General features: G+C 40.2%; 1 protein-coding gene across 1 annotated transcript; it reads left to right on the forward strand.

Annotated features, from left to right (window-relative positions):
* The first annotated feature begins 556 nt into the window (after positions 1 to 556).
* Positions 557 to 10,717, forward strand: dedd (death effector domain containing). The gene is made up of 5 exons (XM_042492080.1): positions 557 to 853; positions 4,122 to 4,755; positions 6,809 to 6,913; positions 7,129 to 7,266; positions 9,107 to 10,717. Exons 2-5 carry the CDS (start codon positions 4,191 to 4,193, stop codon positions 9,511 to 9,513), a joined length of 1,215 nt encoding a protein of 404 aa, XP_042348014.1. The 5' UTR covers positions 557 to 853; positions 4,122 to 4,190; the 3' UTR covers positions 9,514 to 10,717.
* The last annotated feature ends 11,382 nt before the right edge of the window (positions 10,718 to 22,099 follow it).

Consider the following 22,099-nt stretch of genomic DNA (forward strand, 5'->3'; position numbering starts at 1 on the left):
TCCATCTTTAAGTTGAGAAAAACAACAACAACAACAACAACAAAAAGATTACTTATAAGGCTTGTAGGGGGTTAGCTCCAAAATATATAGCTGACCTCCTGCAAGCCTTAATGCAACCTGCAATTCTCTGGAAGGTTATTCCTGGCCATTCAGGGATCACACAACTAAATATGCCTTCTCTGTTCAGGGCCCTCAGTTGTGGAAGGACGTGCTGGAACAGATCAGAAAAGCTAACACACTGTGTCCTTCTTAGTTGCTTCAAAAAAGTAATTATTTTAGACTTGCTTTTAATTGACTTGAATGTTGAATGTTGTTTTATTGTCATCTTCTGCATTTATCATAATGTTTAATCAACTATGTCTTTTGTATGTAAAGCACTTTGTAACTTGTTATTATTATTATTATTGTTATAATTATTATTGTAAAGGAATAGTAAAAACTGACAATAGAGAACAGCTATGTACCGTCTAGTATGCCGAATCCATGGAAGAAGAAGAAGAGACGCGCAGTCTGTAGCACCGGAAGTGAACTGCATTGTGACTCGGAAGTTCTTTCATTTTAGCTGAAGAACGAAGATTGTCTGCTTATTTTCCCCATGATGTCTGTCTGAGGACTAAAACCATTAAACAAGTCTAATGTCTGGCCTGAAGTAAGCCGTATCTCACAACAACAGACCGGAAATATATCTGTCGAGTATTTATCGTGTAGTCGATCAGAGCAGTTAAACGGAACCGTTTCCGGTCCTGAAAGAAGCTTTGCTGTGCTATCAAACTCTGGGAAGCTAACTTGGCGTTAGCTGTCCACCGAACTGTTATAGAGTCGGTCCTGTCAACAATATCCACAAAAACACAAGGTAATGTGAAGTAACTATGATATATTAATATCACACAATTGTCGCGTGTAGACTGTCCTCTGTACTTGGCTTTATATGAGTTAGTTTGGGTGATGTTAGCGCTGACAGCTAACGTAGTCTAACGTAAATGTGCTAGCGACGAGCAGTCACAACAAACCGAGAATGAAATCCAGGGGACAGGTTTGTTTTTATGCACACATTTATGGCACCATAGAAAAATCATAACGATTTATATTTAAATATATAAACACGGAGCAGGGACTTGTTCCCAGTCCTGTTGTGTAACCTTAACAACAACAACAACAACAACAACACACTTACAGCCTGCATGTGTTGCACATTTCCACACAACTTAGCCTGCTAGCTCACTTCCGTCAGCCAGCGAACGTTAGCTAGTTTTTGACTTGTTGGCTATCAATGTCTTCAAACAGCTAGATATGTCACGCATATGCTGTGTTATGTTATGGAGTGTGTGTGTGTATGTGTGTGTGTGTGTGTGTGTGTGTGTGTGTATGTGTGTGTCTTTGGTACAGTAGAAACGAACTGCTATGAATTATTATAATGCTGTTGTAAAGATGTTTGTTTTTAATTTTTCCATAACTGAACAGTCCCTCGACCAAACAGTCAGGCAGCCAAAACGTGAAGTCATGGAGTCAATAAGACAGTGATGTTATCTGCCTTCTCACTATAGATGTCTTAAATTTATGAAAAGCACATTGATGAAAGCTCCTTTCAGTTCTGTGTCCCTATAAGCAATGACATTTTAGTGGAGTTTCCATCAAAAGCATTGGTACAGTACCTTTTGAACCAAAAATAGCACCTACGAATGTGTACCTAGACCCTGGATCCATTTCATTTTCCCTGTAGAGAGTACTCTTACATGTGGGCGAGGTTGTTGTCATCCGCTGCTCCGTCCAGCAGGACTCGCTATTTTTCCTTGTTCACTGGTGATACAGAGTTAAAATCTGCACCCTGTTTATCGTCCATAGAATGGCGGCATTTTTAGAGCAAAAAAGAGCAGGCTGGAGTGAGAGTCTCTCTATGGAATATTTGAAATTGGCAGGTTTATGCATTGAGTCCGTATCAGGTGAATACAGGAGTTTCGTGCTGAACCGTATTTGGACTGAATCAGCCTGCTAGTGGAATTGCCCCAGTAGACAGTGAGCCAGCATGCTCAATACCAGAAATCTGAAACTGAAGCAACTAAATGAATTTTCAGGTGACATCAAAATACTTTACTGTGAAAAGTACCTGTTATTAGAATAAAAGACTGACAAATATCAGCAACATGTTTAGGTGAGATTAAACATGTTAACAGAAAGAAATCAACACCTCTGCAGGCAGGACAAGGTACAAGTCCCCGTGTAGTTAATACATATCTGTTTGGCAGCCTCATCAAGGGTACAACAGGGCAGTGGCTCTGTCATTAGCTTAGCAGTGGTTTATGTTTAAGAAGGGTTTAAACCTGTGCTGTCTGGAACACAATCATGTGTCTATTAAGCCCCATTACTGTGCTACTGTTTAACCTGCACTTGTCTGGATTGTGTGTGTGTGTGAGTATTTGTGTATCATTCAAAATAGGAAATGGTAAGACCTTCTTAACTCTAGTTAGCACATTAACAACACAGTCTAATTTTAAAAGAGCAAAACATATTTACAAACTACACAAACCATCAGGACATATTTCTGTTGAAGAGCTCAATGGCTAGAGAAAAACTATCTTACCTTATAGAACAAGTTGGTTTGAACCACACTCTCTGAACTTTAGGTGTTTGTTTAAATTTTTCACTTCCGTTTCTTTTCTCATGCACTGAGCTGAACTGCCAGTCAGAATGTGTTAATTCACCAATTGGCTCCACAGCCGCCGCTTCAACAAGCTGAATTGGTGGGGAAAAGGAAATAAAGCTGGTTTCATCTGTAGTGTAGTGGTTTGGATAAACAATGAACAAAATAAATGCCTATATTATGGCTAGGTGCCAAAAATAAATGAATGTGTTGGAAACCATGAACTCTTAATTTCATTGATTTCCGAACATTTCACCCTACCTGACCCTATGAAAATGACACTGTTGTAAGTGTCAAATATTATACTGTAATTACATTCAAAATATGTCACATTCACGCCTGCATATGTGTGTGTGTGTGTGTGTGTGTATTAAAAAATATAGAGTAGTCTTTTCAGCCATCTGACAGTCATGGTTTAGGTGAGATGCATGAAGTATTGGCATACCTAAAGCCCTGTATACACTGCGATTTTGGGCTGTCTCTGATGAAAGACGACCATTGTGACAGAATGGTGGCGATATATTTGGTAGTGGCTCTAAAACGGGGGTCCTACGTTGCACAGTGAGAGAGATTCAAGGATGGCCGTTGTCATGGTCATGTGATCAAAGACAACCTGGGATCAAAATCTGACACTGTCAGAAATCTTGGATGAGAATCTTACCGTGTGACTGCTGTAATGACCTACGTCTATTAACCAACTAGTGCATACTAAGTGCTAGTAGATGCTACTCTGAGCTCTTGTTCCAAAACTGGCGTGCCAAGTTTGCCTATTTTCAACAGCCACGACTGCATCCACATTCTCCTCTTCTCGTTGGATGACGCACACTGTCAACATTTTGTTCTTGTGGTTTGTCTTCAAAGGACGTAGGTCATAGCATGCGATTCAGTAGGTGTTGTCATGGTACAGTCTGCATACATCAAACTTAATGTCTTATCCAAATTCATTAAGATCCATGTCGCAGAGTGGAGCTGCACTAAACTTACTGCAGAAATCTCAGTCTTCCGGAGGCTTTAGGCTAGAAGTCACAGGAGGAAAAATCATGGGTGTAGACTACTGCATGACTCATCTAAAAGAGATGAAATTATTGTAAAGACATAACAACATAATGATGTGACACAAACAGACTAAGAAAACTGTTTTTGTTTATCTAGTTATTCAAATAGATGTTATGTCAAAGTACTCAGTCAAATTTATACAAGAATCAGAATAAACATAAACATATGTCCACGCAGTTTTCTCCTTTATGAAATAGGCAGCCTTGCTTGTATTAGGTTCTGCTGAGGTTCTGCTCTGTGTTTCTTAATGTTATTATTTCAAGAAAATAATCATGATGCATGACTAAAGCAGTGTTGGTTCACCCCACTAGCATTAGCAGTGGGAAAGCCTGCAGGTGTTTGCAGTTGTATCATGTAAATGGCCACTGATGATAAGATTGGTCTTAAATGATTCTACCATGAATGAATGTACACTCTTTGTTCACAGCTCATCAGTTGGAGCGGACAGGAGGAGCTACAGGGATTCAAGCATCCCTCACCATTATCGGGCCCTGAGATGACATCACAGCAGCCTCACCTTCCCAATGCTGTTATTCCTCCCCAGATTGCCCAGAACTCTTCTGCTCAGCAGGCCCGGCCTCACATTCAGGTCAATCAGCTGGACTCAAGTCAGAGCGGTGCAACCGCCGGGCCTCTGGATCCAAGATCTTTGACAAGCAGGCCGGGCTGCTCCGGGGTTGCAGCATCTAGCGGGGATGTGGCCAACAGGAACAATTCTGCATCCTGCACCAGCTCCAGCTTGTCCAGAAGAGATGTGGGCTTTGAGCCGTGGCCTGAGGAAGCAGTGGACAACTCCCACGGGCTCTACTCACTTCACCGCATGTTTGACATAGTTGGAGCCCAGCTAACCCATCGGGATGTCAGGGTACTGTCATTCCTGTTTGTTGATGTGATTGACGAGTATGAGCGTGGTGGCATCAAGAGTGGAAGGGATTTCCTGCTGGCCCTAGAGCGCCAGGGTCGCTGTGATGAGACCAATTTCCGACACGTTCTCCAGCTTCTAAGGATTATCACCCGACATGACCTGTTGCCTTATGTCACACTCAGGAAACGGCAGGCCGGTGAGTAAAGCTGTTTCATCACTATATTCACAGCAGGCTTTAAAGGCATATTGAATAATTGACCATTTGGTTTAAAGGTCTTACTGTTATTAAAGGGATAGTTCACCCCAAAATCAGAACTACATATTCTCCCCTTATCTGTAGTGCTGTTTATGAATCTAGATAGTTTTAGTATGAGATGTCAAGTGTCAGAGATATCGGCTCAGACTGAAGTGTGCATCTACTTATGGACGAAAGACTCTTTCTTGTGACTGCACAAGATGTGAACTTTAGTGGCATCCTCCTCTATAATGTAAGATGGCTAAGTGGTGCTAGCATGGGTCGCGTTAACTGAATATTTTCTGTCATTGACCTATTTTTTAAAAATAATGACAGAAAATTGTATGCTTTATGGTTAGCACTGTTGCCTCACAGCAAGAGGGTCCCTGGTTCAAATCCCGGTTGGAACAGGGTTCGGTCCAGGCAGGGGCCCTTCTGTGCGGAGTTTGCATGTTCTCCCCGTGTCTGCGTGGGTTTTCTCCGGGGTCTCCAGCTTCCTCCCACAGTCCAAAGACATGCGGCTCAGGTTGATTGGTGACTCTAAATTGCCCTTAGGTGTGACTGTGAGTGTGTATGGTTGTCTGTCTATATGTGTCGGCCCTGCGATGGTCTGGTGACCTGTCCAGGGTGTGACCTGCCTTCCGCCCGATGACAGCTGGGGTTGGCCCCCGCCCCCCCCCCGTGACCCTTACGCGGACAAGCGGTTACAGAAAATGACTGACTGATTTTTTCTTCTAGCCAAATTGGATGGTTTATCCAAAAGTTAGTTGTTGACTCTGACTGTCAGCTGTAGCGGGCAGCAAATTTTAATATTCCATAATAACACAGGAAGATGCTTTAATTTAACTTTGCATGGTCCAATCCGTCTCTAACTTCACATCCTGCTTAAGCATCACAGCCTGAAGACATCTACATGTCAATATATTGTTATAGCTCCACCATTCTACAACAAAAAACATGCATTTCCAGCCTCAACACTACATGGAGGAAACACTAATTCACTGCTGCGTGGAGTGTTCCCCATTCTCAGAGAAACATGGTGGCATCAGTTGGCATCCTGCCAGAAGCCCCGACGTGCGCAGATGTGCGAGGGCCTGTTCATCGCTACTTGCAGCTTTAATTTTTTTTTTTTTGTAAATATGCACTCATTCTGAATTTGGTGCCAACACATTCCACATAGGTTGGGACAGGAGCATGTTAATATCCTTGTTACATCAACTTTTCTTTTTACAACATTCGGTAAACGTTTGAGAACTGAGGACACTGATTATCGAAGTTTTGAGAGTAAACTTGTTTCCCATTCTTGCTTGATATACGACTTCAGTTTCTCAACAGTTCAGGGTTTCTGATGCCGTATTTTTTTACTTAATAATGCTCCCCACGTGTTCAATGGGAGACGGGTGTGGATTGCAGCTGCACTCTTTAATGATGAAGCCATGCTGTTGGAACACATGTAGAATGTGTCTCATTGTCTTGCTGGAATAAGCAGGGATGTCCCTGAAAAAAGATGTCATGTGGATGGCAGTGTATGTTGCCCAAAAACCTGTGTGGAACTGTCAGCCTGTATGGTGCCTTCACAGATGAACAGATGCACCCCCCCCCCCCCCCCCCCCCCCACACCATAACAGATGCTGTCTTTGAATTTTGAGCTGGCGACAGTCTGGATGGTCCTTTACCTCTTTCGACCCAGAGGACACGACATTCAAGATTTCCAAAAAACCTATTGAAATGTGGACTCATCAGACCACAGCACACTTTTCCACTTTATGTCAGTCTATCTAAGATGCACAGCTGCAGACTGCGACTATTTAGAAGCATTTTGCGACCATATCAAGATATTTATGTATAGTGTATCGCGGTAAAGCCTAAAAAATGTTGCAATATTATTTTTCAGCCATTTCACCCAGCACTAGTTGCAACATGTTCTGCATTAGGTGTGATGTATCCCACTGTTTTGAATGTGATGATTAGCATTGCAATAAAAATAACATCAGAAATCAACTGTTGTTTTTAGTGTGCCCAGACCCTGTTGACAAGTACCTGGAAGAGACATCGGTGCGCTACATTTCACCAAGAGGAGCAGTACAGAGTAAAGACACCGCACCTCACAGAAGAACAGGTAGGTGTTTGTGTGTGTGTGTGTGTGTGTGTGTGTGTGTGTGCGTGTGCGTGTGCGCGCGCGCGAGCGAGCGAGCGAACAGGTTCTTTTTTATACTTCTCATTAATTTAATCCAGAGGGTCCGAGATTAAGGCAGGCAAAAAAACATCTTTAGAAGGAACTTTGCGTTGTGATTAGAAAGCTTAATTAATGTTAAAACTACTGTCACTTTCTAGGTCCTCAGCCGGTCATTTGCTGTTCGCCGTCAGGACCCCATGTGGGCTCTCCCCGAACAAAGCCACCTCCCCCTGTACCAAACCGCAAACGGAGGAGAAGTCATTCCTCGGCTGACTGCAGAGAGAAGCAAACATGTGGTAAAAAGAAATACATATAGAAGGATCATCATTTCTGTTGGGTCTCAAAGAGTTAATAATTTCAGAAAAGTCCAGTGGTATTGGTTCAGGCAGCCCAGTTCACTCTGAGATGCTTGCTTTGTAGACAGAGCTTTAAGTAGCCTACATTAACAGCAGACATATCAAAGTGCTGGACTTAAACTTTTAAGTCTCTTTTTGTCTCTTACTTTAGAACATCACAGCCAGCAGGTTTATATTAACCCTCAAATAGCTTAAATTAAAATTGTGAATATAAAATATATTGAATGGAAACAGGTCAATTTTGAAAAACTCCCATTTATCGCAAAACGAATTTTTACGCTGTCATGAGGTGGTATTTCAGGTGATTCAAAAAAGCCATATTTCACAAAACTGCAATGGAAACACGTTTTTCTGCTTTAATAGGTCACATGCTGTACAATCAAGAGTGTTGATAGACGTGCCCCTCAGGCATTGATGCAGCAGGCGCTACAAGAGGTGTTATTGCATTGCATAACTCTTCAAAAGTTGAGCGAATCATCCAGAAATTTTGAATCCACAATTCCTCTGTGAAGCACACAGACACTGTCAAACTGTGGGCTGCTGCACAGACACAAGTTGAGCTGCAACACACGCTTGTTGAGGGGAGGAGACTGTAAGCTTCAGCGTGACCAGTTTGGGGTCAACACGTGTCAGTCTGTGGTTTAAGGTGGATCACAGCAATAAATTTTAATAAATTTCGAAAGATTTAACAAAAGGTTATTTATTCAAGTAATGTCACCTGTGTCAGGAGCATTTCTGTCCTCCATTCTCTATGCCCTGTATCTGTGCATCACCGAGCGACAAGGAAACACAGTAAAGGCTCTCACACTGAGCAAAACTGAAACAAGTGCATACAAACTAGGTAAATACAGAATATATTTTGTTTCTTTCAGGGGTTAGGGGATCCTGTTGGTAGAAGAACCACTTGACAGCAATAAGCTAACACATTAATGCAGCATAACATGAATGCAGAGGGAAATAGGAGTGAGAGAATCATCGTCATTTATTAATTGAAATTGGATAGACGTTTGAATTGAGATCAGGATTTTTAATGAATTGTGCAGCCCTACTTTTCACTTATATGCACATTTAAAAAAATTGGCAGAGGACCGCAGCTGAGGCATCGCAGCGCACCGTTCCATAGCAACCAATGAAAAGCTGCATACAAGTCTCGTCTTCAGCGGGGACAGCCTCTGTGTTGATTAAATATAAACCAAGATTCTGTTACTGAGTTGCATATTTCTCACCTCAGTTTTTTTCAGACACATTAACTCACTGTTAAACTGTAATACGAGATTATTTCTTGCCAACCAGCTGCCCTTGTATTACACTTATGAGTTTGCAGTATGTCACTCACCAGCAGGAGCATTTATGGTCTGTTGCTGGGCAGTGCGTTCTGGTAGTTCTCGTAGGTTTTCCACCTCTTAATCAAAAACATCTTTTTATCTGCTCTCTTTGGTCACGTAGCACCAATTTTCAAAAGTATTTGCATCTTTCTACTGCACAGCCAGTTTAGTTTTATTCAAAGAACATCGTTCTGGCAGTGAAATATCTCTTAAACACTTTTGCCCTGAGACATTGTGGGACATCAGGGAGTACAAACTAGTTAATCTGGAGCTTACCTGACCTTAAGTCTTTGGGCTTGTTCATACACCAGGCAGTTTTCTAAAGTCATTTCAGACATCAAATGTTTTTTTTGTTTTTTGTTTTTTTACGTAATTTGTTGAAATCCTATTCTGGTACTCAGAGCAGGGCTCTCACTTGATAATTTTGACTGTTAACTTGTGTTCTCCTCTTTCAGATATCCGCCTGCGGGTTCGTGCTGAATACTGCCAGCATGAGTCTGCGCTTCAGGGCAACGTCTTCTCCAACAAGCAAGAGGCGGTCGAGCGACAGTTTGAGCGCTTCAACCAGGCAAACACTATCCTCAAATCCCGAGACTTGGGCTCCATCATCTGTGACATCAAGTTCTCTGAGCTCACCTACTTGGATGCCTTCTGGAGAGACTACATTAATGGATCATTGCTCGAGGCCCTTAAAGGGGTCTTTATTACAGATTCCTTAAAACAGGCTGTGGGCCACGAAGCTATTAAACTGTTGGTCAATGTTGACGAGGAGGACTACCAGGCCGGGCGACGCAAACTGCTCCGTAATTTGGTCACAAGTGGAGGGTGCCCACCAGGAGCCAGCAAAGACTTTGTATCTTAGATGCTCTCTTCAGGTGGTAGCATATGGGAGGAAAGCTGCTCCGCCTCCCCTACAGGAAGAAGCGTGAGACGTGGTTGTGTCGTTCGAGGTGCCTGAAGTGTGTGCCTGAAAGTAACTGAGGGACTCCTCGCCACTGCAGTGATTCCTTCAGAGCCATGGTCATAGGATATCTACCTGGCACCCCTAAGCGTAGCATGCGAGGTGATTGGGAACTATGTTAGCAAAAAGAAGTAGGTGCATACAGGTTGACATTATTTTGAATGTTAGGCTGTTCATTTTCTTTGAGGAGGAGAACGCTGACATGTGTGCATTGACTTTAACACATTTCTGGTATGTTTGCTCATTGAAAACACATTTGTTAACTGATGATAGTCTTCACCACCTTTCAGTTCAAAATTCAGTTCTTTTCAGTACAGGAAACAAACTTAAGGCTGACGAGTTCCTCCCAGTGGGAGATGTACTTTATTGTCAAACTGGTTCATGTTTTTTTCCAAGTTTATCAGGTATATCACAGATTGATTGGATTAACCAATAAGAGAGTGCTCTGTACAGTATGTTAAAGAAACACACAGACCGTAGTTGACTTAAAAGTTGTTTTTCTATTTCTTCCAGCTTATTATCCTGCTTTCCCAAGACTTTGCAGAGTTTCTTGTCTGTTGAATCCTTTCAGAGCCTTTTTTGATTGGCTCATATTTGGTTACTGTCAGCGTCATTGTTTCTTGGGTTTGTTTTCACGGATTCTTTGTTTTACAACATGGCTCATTACCAGCAGCTGTGATTCTGGCCTAATGTGAAATTTCAGTTGTCCAGTCCCTGCCAATATTTCAAACTTTGTGGATCGTTCACACCTGTTGAATCGTATCCAAAGAGTCATTCACTGGTGATTTGTTTGGATTTATAAATCAGTGCCAGTTTCATTGTCAGCTTGTACCTCTGCTCATTCACCATCTCACTCCTGTTCAGCCCTGACAGAACACTCAAATTCACCAACAGCAGATCAAAGTCACAGCCAGTGGATGTAGTCATCTCAGCTGTGCAGTTCAGAAGATGCCAGAAAAAATTGAAATAATTCACAGTGCCTGTTTCTGAGAAGTGAGAGATATTTCGGCAAGTTGTAGTTAAACTTAAGCATGTTAACCCTTTGAAACCTGAGGAAGTTGGTTTAATTCCTTTCAAAAACATGGGGAGAGGGTGATGAGCAACTTAACAAGACATGGCCCAATAATTAGAAAGAAAAAAGGCAAAGTTCCAAGAAAATTACCTGAAAATGAGCACAAAAAAACAAACACAAAAATGACCTGAAAGAATATGTATTTATTTTCTGTAACACAATGTTTAATATAAAAAATATTATAATTATTAATATTGTTTTTTTTTTTTACATTTTCCCTTTTTTGAATAATTTTCTAATAATCCTTTCATCTTTATACACATTTTTTAGGTGATTTTCTATTTCTTGCAATTTGTGGGACATTTCTTGCTAAAAGGGTAATTGCCTTTTTTCCCATGTCTTTGAAAGAAGTTAAACAAATTTTCCCAGGTTTCAAATCCTCAGCATGCTTCTCTAGAGATATAATGCTTCTTACTGGATAAGGATCTAGTTGAGTCAACATACTCAAAAGGCCATATGAGCAAGTTCTGCAATCACTTCCTCTACCACTGGCTTGATGTTTTCGGGAACCGACTCCAGGTGTCCTCGGTTCCATCCTCCTGTGTCGGGAGGTGGGGCGTCGGTTTGGAAACAGAAAAACGTAGCGCTGTGTGGACCAGCAGAATAGTGAGGTATTTAGCATGTTAATCCTCTTCAATTTAGTGTGCGGGTCTTAAAAAAATGATGTGCTTCAAGTAGCATAACCCCATTTTTACAGCGAAGTCTGAAATGCTGATTAACCAACGTGTGAAATTATATTCATTTACTTTTGGTATCCATGAAATTAGTTGGATTAACAGGAGATATTAGGTTTGACAGTATTACTGTTAACTTTTATTTTATGTAGTAGGAAAATACACTCAGTGGCCACTTTATTAGGCATGACTTTTTAGTTCTTAAAAAGCCCCATGAACAATTCAAAATTGCAGCAGATTTTGTAGCTGCACATTGACAATGCAAATGTCCCATCCCACCTCAGGCTTGGGTGTTGTGTATATTATACCTTCCTGAAAAGTCACGTGGATATACAATATATGATGGTATAAGTCTGTGGTGCTAACCACCACCAACCCCTCACACCCCCACCAACGGAGAGTGCACTACTTACTTTCAGCTTTTCAGTTTAATAATTACACAGTAGAAAGCCACAAAATGTTAAGAAGAGTCATATTTTCATTTCTTTATTAAACACAGAAATACACCTTTAAAACTTTGAATTCAACTTTCTCTTGGTCACAGAAGACTGACAAGGCTTGGTTGTCCCGTTAACTCATACATAACACACACTTAAATCAAATTACAAATAAACAAAATAAAATTTATCCAAACCATCTTGGTTACTCTTGCTAGTAATCTAGTTAGTAAATCCACTGTTTCAACAATCACCAGCTCCGGTTTGGTCAAAATAAATCCTTAATTCAGACAGTCTCTCTCTTTGCTTGCTGGCTGCCGGCTGTTTACAGTCCTGTAACTTCTCTCTCCACCACTAGATGACGTTGTGTCTTTCTGCTCAGCTGCCTGTTCCACCAGTAGAGACGGGAGACTGAGCTCTGGTGGTGCATGCTGTACACAACATAAACTAAGTTCATGAGAAAGTGGAGCACCTGTATTTATGACGATATTGAAGAATATACCTTCAGGATTTCTAAATACACTGGTATACTGTAATACAGTGATACCACCCAAGCCTAACCTCAGATTACAGGAGCTGCACCATTAGCTAAACATTTTTATTTATACGGGCTACAGGATTTCAAGGCTGGTGATATAAAACTCCACTAATCTGAAATAATGTTATGGTGTTATTATGTTTTCAAGAGATGGATAGCTTATATTGCACCGGTATTCATTCATCCCGTACAGCTTGTTATTTTTGAGTAACTTCATCCTTTTCAATTTCAAAGCGTTACAGTGCTAGCAAACTGCAGAAATTGTGCACATTAAAAGTTCCTGATATACCCAGCCAAGAGTCTGCTGTTATGTCTCTGCGAGCCTACTGTGGCCAACAGTTGGCTGTAGTTTTTGTGCTGTGTCCCCATGTCGGCCCTTATCAACAGCTAATTAATGATGTATTATTAGTGGGGATGTAACAATATAAAACAAATTTTACCATAAAAGCAATGCCTTGATAGCATCGTGGGACTGTGACCAAATCTACCCCAGTGTTACATGGTTATTTTGCTGGTGTGGCTGCGTTCTACCATCCCTGCTTGTTGAGTCAGGGCTGGACATTAAAGCTTGCCTGCTGAAGGTAAACTCTATGTTCAGACAAGAGAAATAAATGGGATGTATGTGCCATTATCTGAAAAAAAAGTGCGTACTGTATCACTGCAGCTGAGCTTCTCCAGCTGAGTCTCACCACTGAGTCTGTCTCACCACTAAACACTGATCAGGACTGATGAGAAAAATTGGACATAGTGGACACTAGACAAGTTAACTCTGGGGTGGACGACATCACATAGGACATAGTGTCACTAACGTTAAATATCTGTGGAACGCTGCATGTGAGAGACACACTTATTTTGCCCAGAAGCTAACTGTCTCCGCTGTGATCGTAACCCTTTCAGAAGCTTTGTAATCCAGCCCTCAACTGCGGTGGCTTTTTGGAAATTTTGTAAAAATAAATCCTGAACTATTAATCTCACACTGAATGTCCTCTGTGATTATCCATTTTTTCCCTTGTTAAAATGAGTTGTTGTTGTTGTTGTTAGCCATCCATTAGCTGTCCACGATGCCTGTTGAGTCTGTTGACAAATCAGAGGCTGCGTTTCTGATGGTTTAGCAGCTGTGGTCTCACACGCACTGGATACATAATGGAATAATGAGCAGACATCTTGTTTTTGGCTTATTATGTTTCTATAGGCACCTAAAAGTGGCCAGGTGCAGGCAGTACAGGCAATGTGACAATGTTTTAGCCAGAACCGTCCCATCCATGTAATTGTTATCTGTTAATTGTATGTTTTATACGTTAATAAATTATAATAATTGTCCAAATCCCTGTTGATTTTTTCTAAGCTTAATGTCAAGCCCTGATTGTATAGTTTTTGTTTCGAAAGCAGAGGGCACAATCCTATTAGTCAAGAACACAGACTCACAGAGACCTCACAGAACTCATTCCAACCGTCTCCTCTTGAGCAGCGCTCAAACATCAATCTAAATGAGTCCGCACCGAGTTTGAAAGAGAGACTAAATCAGTTAGAGAAATACAAAGAGAAGTAACCACCGTGAAGTTTTCACTCTGTCCATGGTGCTTTATTGTGTTTACCTGTTCACTGGCCTATCTGTGATGTGGAATCGACACAACAAGCCACACACACGCATGCTTGTTTGCTGCAGTGCTGTATACATAGCTGGTCTACTGGAAACGTGCACACGTTAATTTTGATGGGAAAGGGGTAACAGAGACTCAGCCCAAATAGGAAAAAAGCAAACTCATACATCAGATTTATTTTTTTAATAAAAGGCATTATTTCAAGTCATTATTTTTCTTATATATTGTGACAAATATGGAATCGTAGACTTTTTATTTTGATTATATCGTACCATGAGTTTTTGAATTGTTACTTCCCTAATTGTGAGAAGGTGATAATCCATGAGATTAGAAGAGAATCTCAAAAAAATGAGAAACACAGTGGGCAGATGAGCTCAGGCAGTCACTGATTTCACCTGTTTGGAACAGATTATCCAGAGTGCCCTTTGTTTCCTACTTGCAGAGGCAAAATATTGCAGGCTGAGCTTGCCAATGTAAAGCAAAACTTCTTGGTTCCAGTTGAATTTTTTAAATCAAATTAAATTCATATTATAATACAGTTGTATTGTGCTCAGTTGGACTGAGAGTATAAAACGGTCTGCTTGTTTGTGATGTTTATCTTTGTGATACTTTGTTGATTAGGATTACAGTATTCATTACATTACATTTCATTACAGGCAGACTTCATGCATGTTTGCAGCCAACTGGCTGTAGACTTTGTTCTGTGTTCTTTTGTAACTTTTAACAAAAATCATGAGTCAACCAACCTCATCACCAGACAAGGCCATGCAAAATTCTCGATTATGCTCAGTGACGACATCTCTTTTGTTTTCTGCTGTATTTGAGTGTGGGAACTAGTATGCAAGAGTTATGTGCTATGTGCTATGGGCACGTTTAACCTCTTGAAACCTGGAGCAAAATCTCTTTTCTTGTGCTGCTTTCAGGCACCGTTCACAAGTATTTAACCTTTGAACCCAGAGCACTTTTTTTTTTCTTTTTTTCAAAAACATTGGAAAAAAGACAATAAGCAAAATGAAAGAAATTGTAAATTGACAATTGTAAAAAATCTAGGGCAGGGGTGAATATGAAAACACAGAAGTTATGACTGACAGACCGTGATTACTGTGAATCCTAACGAGCAGGCTTACATTTGATATCTTTGGTCTCCTAAAGGTTGGCGTTTAGTATCTGTTCTATAGGTCGCCGTACATCATGTTGATTTTATGTTATGTTAGTTGTCAATTGCAGCTGTCTCAACACAAAATTTAATTTAACCTGATCTCTCCAGAAATGTTATAAAATCTCACAGTGCTAACATTTTGTAAATAACTTTACCAGATGTCAGGTTTTATTACTTAAATTTTGCATTTCTTTCAGAAAACAGACAGGTAGAACTGCTAATAAATGAAATGTTTGTCCCAGTTATTGTTATCATTATTATTATACTTCTTAATGTCACATGACATTAAAACATTTTAGAAATCTGGCCCAAACCTTATAGCACTCCTGTGAGTCCTGTGTATGATGTGGAATGTCTGCATACATGTTTAAACTGTGTCTGATGGTTTACATTTGACTATGTCTCTCAGACATGTCCTCATTCCCTGCAATCAACCGCTGCTCCTCAGCTCATCACACTCATGATGTGACGAAGACATAAAGGAAGGAGAAATCCGCCTATTTGTCTGACAAAGGAGGCAATGGTTGTTTATGCTGAGACTTGAATGTAATGTATGCCAGTGTGAACTGTTCTCGGCCAGTGTGATTGCTTTCAACACATACATGAAATGAAATGATCAGATATTTGGTGGGTAGTCCTGTTCAATTGTTGACCAATAGAAGTAAACTTTGTTGTGTTTCTATATGCCATGGACACTGCAATTACTGAGTTCAGAAGGTGTGCTATCAGTCAGTATGAGGCAACTTTACACAAAATACATTACACGCATTTAAACCCGTATATATGTGTGTGTGTGTGTGTGTGTGTGTGTGTGTATATATATATATCTTCACATTAAAGAGAGAAAGAGCTAAAGAGAAAGAGGGAGAAAGAGAGATAGATATTGATTTCATTCAAAAACAGAAAAATGCAATGGGGAATTTAACAAGGAATCACGGTACAAGAAAATTATCAGAGGTGAAGCAATAATAGAAAGAAAAAATAAAGTAACGAAAACAAACAAGGAAACTACCTGAAAAAAAGGGCAAAAATAATGATAACAATAAGTTGAACTGTAGTTTTATAAACATTTTCCCCCATTGTTTTTTGTTAATTTGCTATTATTTCTCTCCACCGCTCTTTTTTTACCTCTTTTTATAATAACAATAAGTTGAACTGTAGTTTTATAAACATTTTCCCCCATTTTTTTTGATAATTGGCTATTAATTCTCTCCACCGCTCTCTTTTTACCTTATATACGTATATATAGAGAGATTTTTTTATTTCTTTTTGCATTTTGCAGGACAGTTTTTGCCAAATTGCTAGTTGCCTTTTACCCCATGTTTCTGAAAGAAATCAAACCAATGTGCTTATGTGTCAAGTGTTTAAATGCTTGTGAAAGGTCTCTGAATGCAGCACAAGAAAACTTCCATTGCTTTTAGGGGTTCTGAGCAACACATCTGGGCCCCAAACACAAATAGATCGATTTTGATGTTTAAATCTGAAAAATACTATTTTGATATATCTCTCAGTATACCCTGAACAAAGGTATAAAAGTATAAAAATAACCGAGTACTTCTTGTACTTCTGCCTCATCATTCCCAGTTAGATAAAGGGGTAAAAGTAAAGCAAGATGGACTTTGCTTGGGGCCCAAGTCACAGAATCCACCTCTGAAAAACAACCCAATCTGCAGCCACTTGTGCTCAGAAACACAGATGAAATACACTGAGCGGCAGTTTTAGTATCAGTCACTTGTTTTAATATATCTAATAATATATACAATATATAATACAATATATTAACTGCAAATAATAATATGGCAGTTTTCAATAAGCAACTATCTGCTAATAAGTCTACCCAAACAGAACTGAAAAGCATGTCAGATAGTGAATGTATTAATTTTTTTTACTTTATCTACCAGTTCAGTATCCACACAGCAAATGCCAAAGTGTTAAAATCCCAGAGTTCTAATGACCCCAGAGAGTGCACCAGAATTTTTCTTTGGTGTTGTTTCTAGGTAAAGTGTCAGTGTAGGGCTGTATAGTGTTTATTCTGGAATGATGAACTCCCTAAGAGTTTATCTGTTAATTGAAGCTGCGTCCCAATTCAGGGTCTGCATCCTTTGGAGGCTAAATTCGAAGGCCGATTATGTCGCAACACCGCGGTAAGGCTGTCCCAATTCTAAGGCTCCTTCAAATGCAGCCCACAAATGTGGCCTTCTTTTCCTTCTCCTTGGAAGATATACCGCTACTATCCTTCACGGCCTTCCATTTCCCAAGATTCTTTGCACGCCCACAATCTTCAAAAATTGTTTGTCAATATGGCAGCACAGAACGAAGACCGGAGTTTGGATTTCACTTTTAAATGTTTTACTCATTTAAAAATTAAACGCCAGATACGTTACACTTCAAGGGACCTTAAAACCTCATAATTTCTGTTATAATAAGTGATGTTAGTAATGCTAACATGTAGCCACCTAGAATGCTAGCTACCGGAATGTAGTGCCAGCTCTGCGCTGTGCTGCCCGCAGCAGAGGAGCGCTCCGCCCCTGAGCAAGGCTCTGCTGCCCATTTAGCTTAATGCCAGGAGCTCAGTTTTAGCCTTTGGAAGTCTTAAAAGCCTTCACTTTCAAATGTCAGATGTTCAGAGGTTGGCTTATATCTTATTAGTGTCACTGTGGAGATCCAAATTACATATATAAATCGACCAAGATTAACAAATTTAGCTTAGCTTTATTTATTGCTAGACTGCCGAACTGTAAAGCCTAGTTAAATGTTTGGATTGTACAGAGCTAACTTACAAATAATGATAATAATAATAATAATAATATTTATTATTATTATTATTTTGCTATATAAGAACTCTTGTCTGTTGACAAAACATGCTGTACATTTAATTTGCTTTAGGGAGCAAACTTAAAAGTTTATCAAGATAAGAGCAGAGTGTGACCATCTTTTCACGGGGCAAAGAACTCTGCCACTGTTGGAGGTAAATTGTGATATAAACATTTTGAATGTAAAAGTCACTTACACTAACCCAAATCCTGCACAAAGCCCAAAATAAAAAGATAGTCTTTAGAACAAAGGGCATCATGTAAATGTTTTATTGGGAGATTTTTTGTCCATCCGGATGTCACCGTTACATGAATAATCTTTGCATCCCTGTTATTGTGATCTTGTGTTTACCTTTTTTCTTGCTTCTCTCTGTGTTAAGAAAAATCCTGGAAAAAATGAGCCTGCAGGGGAGGGTCGAACTCCAACAGGCCAAAAAAAAAAAAAAAAAATGGGATTACATAATATGAACAGGTTTGGATGATGATTTGGAAAAGAAATTATATTTATTATATTGTTATTTGGATTTGCAGGACTGACTGCAGCTGAATTTTTCAAAGTTTAGTCTTAGTCAAAGTTTCAAAGTACTACACTACCTTATTATGACAAAAGAAATCCCACCACAAACTATTCAACAAACAAAACTGCCTAGCTTTCAAATGATTTTACTTACCTACTTAAGATAGTTGTGGTCAGGGTGAACCTCCTCTAGGGCAGACATCTAAGCAGACAGCTGGTCCCACCACGGCACACCACTGACAGCTTCCATCCTGTTCTCCCCCTCATCCGCATGTCGTCCTACAGCTCATCCTGCAGGGACATGATGTCTCCTGCCCCAGGGCAGATGTTGTGCAGGACGGCACATGCTGTTATGACCTGAAATGAAAAAGGAATTCATTTATTTAGATTTTCTCTGCTTCACTATTAAAATTATATCCTGTTGAGTGATGATGTACCTGAGGCGCAAAGGTGTGGTGCACCTCCAGCGCTTGCAGGAAGACGGTGCGAAACCTGGTCTTCATCATTTCAAAGGCACGCTCAATGATAACGCGCGCCCTGGAATGATGGCTGTTGAAGCGCTGGGCTCCCACACCTTGTACCAACCTTAGATAGATAATGCTTAATCTGTCTATCCACTTATCAGTCTATTAAATGAATAACTACGTAAATACATAGAAAGAGAGAGTGTAGAAGCCCTCAGCATTAATGATTACGCGTAGAGTTCAACTGGTGCAAAATCAAAATATTCTGTATCGAGTATTCAACATTAAAAGAGAAACTCTCACTCCTGCACATATTCACTCACACACACACACACACACACACACACACACACACGGACCCACTCACAAACCACATCAGCTTTCACTTAAAACTGTGCCAATAATCTTATTGCATTGTCCCAAAATATTGCAGCGTCTCTTCCCATAACAACGTGACATACCTCGCTTCGCCTACCAAGGGTGCAAACTTTTGACTGTAGACCAGTACTTGTACTTCCCGAAACCGGAACCGACTCGACCCGACATGACTGCGCTCCATGACAAACAAACATTTCATTTAGTTCACTGCCTTTGAAAACACCTTAAAATTTAGCACATTAGAGAGAAATTGCTATTGCTGTTCTGCTCTCTGGACGTGAGGCAAGCCTAATTATGATGAGGCAAACCTGGTGTGTGAGGGCGCATATGCTTAATTTACTGGTTCCGGGGCACACAGCTCAAACCCGGAACCTGAATAAAGCATAACAACGATAGCTCCGGTGGCCACCACCATTCACCAGCATTCGTGGATCACTTGATCAAAGTAACCAATTATCTCTTTATCAGTTTCAAGTTATCAGTGACTTTATTAATTTGAAATATATTAATGAATTCAAATAAAGTGAAACAACAATACAACAAAATACATTGTGGAAATTAATGCACTACACATTAGCTAAACAATATTGAGCATTATTTACATTTCAATATTATAGCCTGACATCTCAGCATTTTATTTAATAAATAAACAAATAAAAACAATAATACAAAAACAGAAACTCAGAGGTCACTCACAGGCCTAACCAATTGTAAGTCCTCTTTCATAGCATTTGTTTTGTGTCACTATGGGAACACCTCCTGCGTGACCTCATCAGAAGCTCAGACAACATTATGCCAGCCCTGATTGGCTGGTACTAGTGACGCCTATGTCAGCAGGGGATGACAACTGTTGTCAAAGCCCGTTGACAACTGTGCTGTCAAGTGCTGAGCTTAATTGTCCACAGATTCGAGTGTACAACTCGGTCGCCGGGCGCTTCATTTCCAGCTGTACAGTGTCACACTAGCTCATGAGGAGTAGAAATACCCTTCTACAGCTAGTTTTGTAGCAATACTTTCTGACACAAAAGTAGCAACACTTTTGCTAATAAAGGTAATGTTAGCATTACCAACAGGTAGCAATACCTCAAGTAAAGTAACAATACTTTTCACCCCAATGCTAGCGGGGAGAATAACACTATCCCCCTTTTTTGCTCTGTAGCTGCGCAAGCTGTTAAGCGAATTAGCGGTACTGCTAGCGTCAACAACTTAGCACCTTAGCTAACCATGGCTGCGGCTAACGACTGGTGAAGCCGGTAAAAGCCCAAAGCTTGTCCCTGTGGCAAAAAAATATCTAGCTAGGACGCTCACCCTGTGTCTGGGTTTAGTCCACGCTCAGGCTGCTAATCTCCACCAATGAGTGTATCCACTGCGCTGCCTTCCCCCGTAAGCTGCTTCGCCAGTGTTGCCAACTTGGCGACTTTGATGCTATATCTAGTGACTTTCCAAACCATTTGGCGACTTAATTTGTCAAAAACAACCAGCGACAAATCTAGCGACTTTTTTCCGTTCATTTGGAGAAGGTTGTGTTTACAAAGCAAATCTAGCGACTCGTATTGGCAAAGCTTCAGCAAAGACCATCTAACACATCCCGCTCTGCATTACAACCAAGCTCACAAGCCGAGTACAGTGAGGTTGGCTCCGGTCTCCTCCTCCTCTCCACTCACACAGCACTCATTGCAGCCAGTCTGACCAGCAGCCCATAAATAGTTAGTTTGTAAACGACCTTATCAGCCTTTTCTATTTGTTTTGCCTCTCTCAGAATTTCATGTTATGCAAATTAGTTGATGACATCATCTAGCTGTTATGATAGACTACTCAGGATATGTTTATCATCTATCTTGTGTAACAAAATCGGATACATTCCCCACAACTCTGTAGCTTTGCTACTTTCTTCTTTTTTTATTCCTCTCTCTTGGCAACAGTAACCATAGATATGCACTCGCTACATTCTAAACTGGGTGCTGGGATTTTCACAACAACAGCATACATGGAACATCATAAACATTACATCTCCCTCCAACAGAAAAAAATAAGCTGTGCTTATGCAAGTCACAAACAGCTAATAATAAAACACTCCAACACTTCATTGGAGTGTCTAGTACATTGGTTAACACAGTATACTGTAATGGATTAATTGTGAATTTCAACATTCAAAAAAATAAATGTTGTATTTTCTCAAGAACATTTTTTTTTCAAAACACAAATTCAAATTCATTCAAAATGCATTATTCATTTTTTACAAAGTTATAAGTCAATGGCTTTCCTTGGCTTAATCACAGAACCATATCTGGCATGATAATTCTACAATTCTACAATTCTACAATTTAATTTAGCAGATGCTTTTATCCAAAGCGACGTACAACACAAGCAAGAATTTAGACTTAAGGAAAAAACCCTTAGTAAGTGCAAAAAGTGCTTCAGGTGTGATTGGTCACAGGTATTGCCGTCTAGTGGCAGAATTTAGATTAAGGAAAAAACCCTTAGTAAGTGCAAAAAGTGCTTCAGGTGTGGCACAGGTAAGTGGCAGTGCCGCACCCCCCCCCCCCCCCATTTTTTTTTAATTTATTTATTTATTTTATTTTTTTGGAAACCAAAGTAATAACCAGTAGCAATCTCAGCATCTGAGATTCAGCAATCTCAGTATCACTACTTACGATGACAATCAACATACAACATCACACAACTTTGTCAGTGCTAGATAATCATTAAGTGCTGGGTTTTGGACCATCTGACTTACTCTACCCCAAAGGGCAAAGAGGAGAAGAGTCGGGTTAAGTGCCTAGGTGTTCTTGGAACAATTGAGTTTTCAATTGTCTCTTAAAAGTAGAAAGGGA

Source organism: Plectropomus leopardus, chromosome 8, assembly GCF_008729295.1.
Source record: "Plectropomus leopardus isolate mb chromosome 8, YSFRI_Pleo_2.0, whole genome shotgun sequence".
Taxonomy (NCBI): domain Eukaryota; kingdom Metazoa; phylum Chordata; class Actinopteri; order Perciformes; family Serranidae; genus Plectropomus; species Plectropomus leopardus.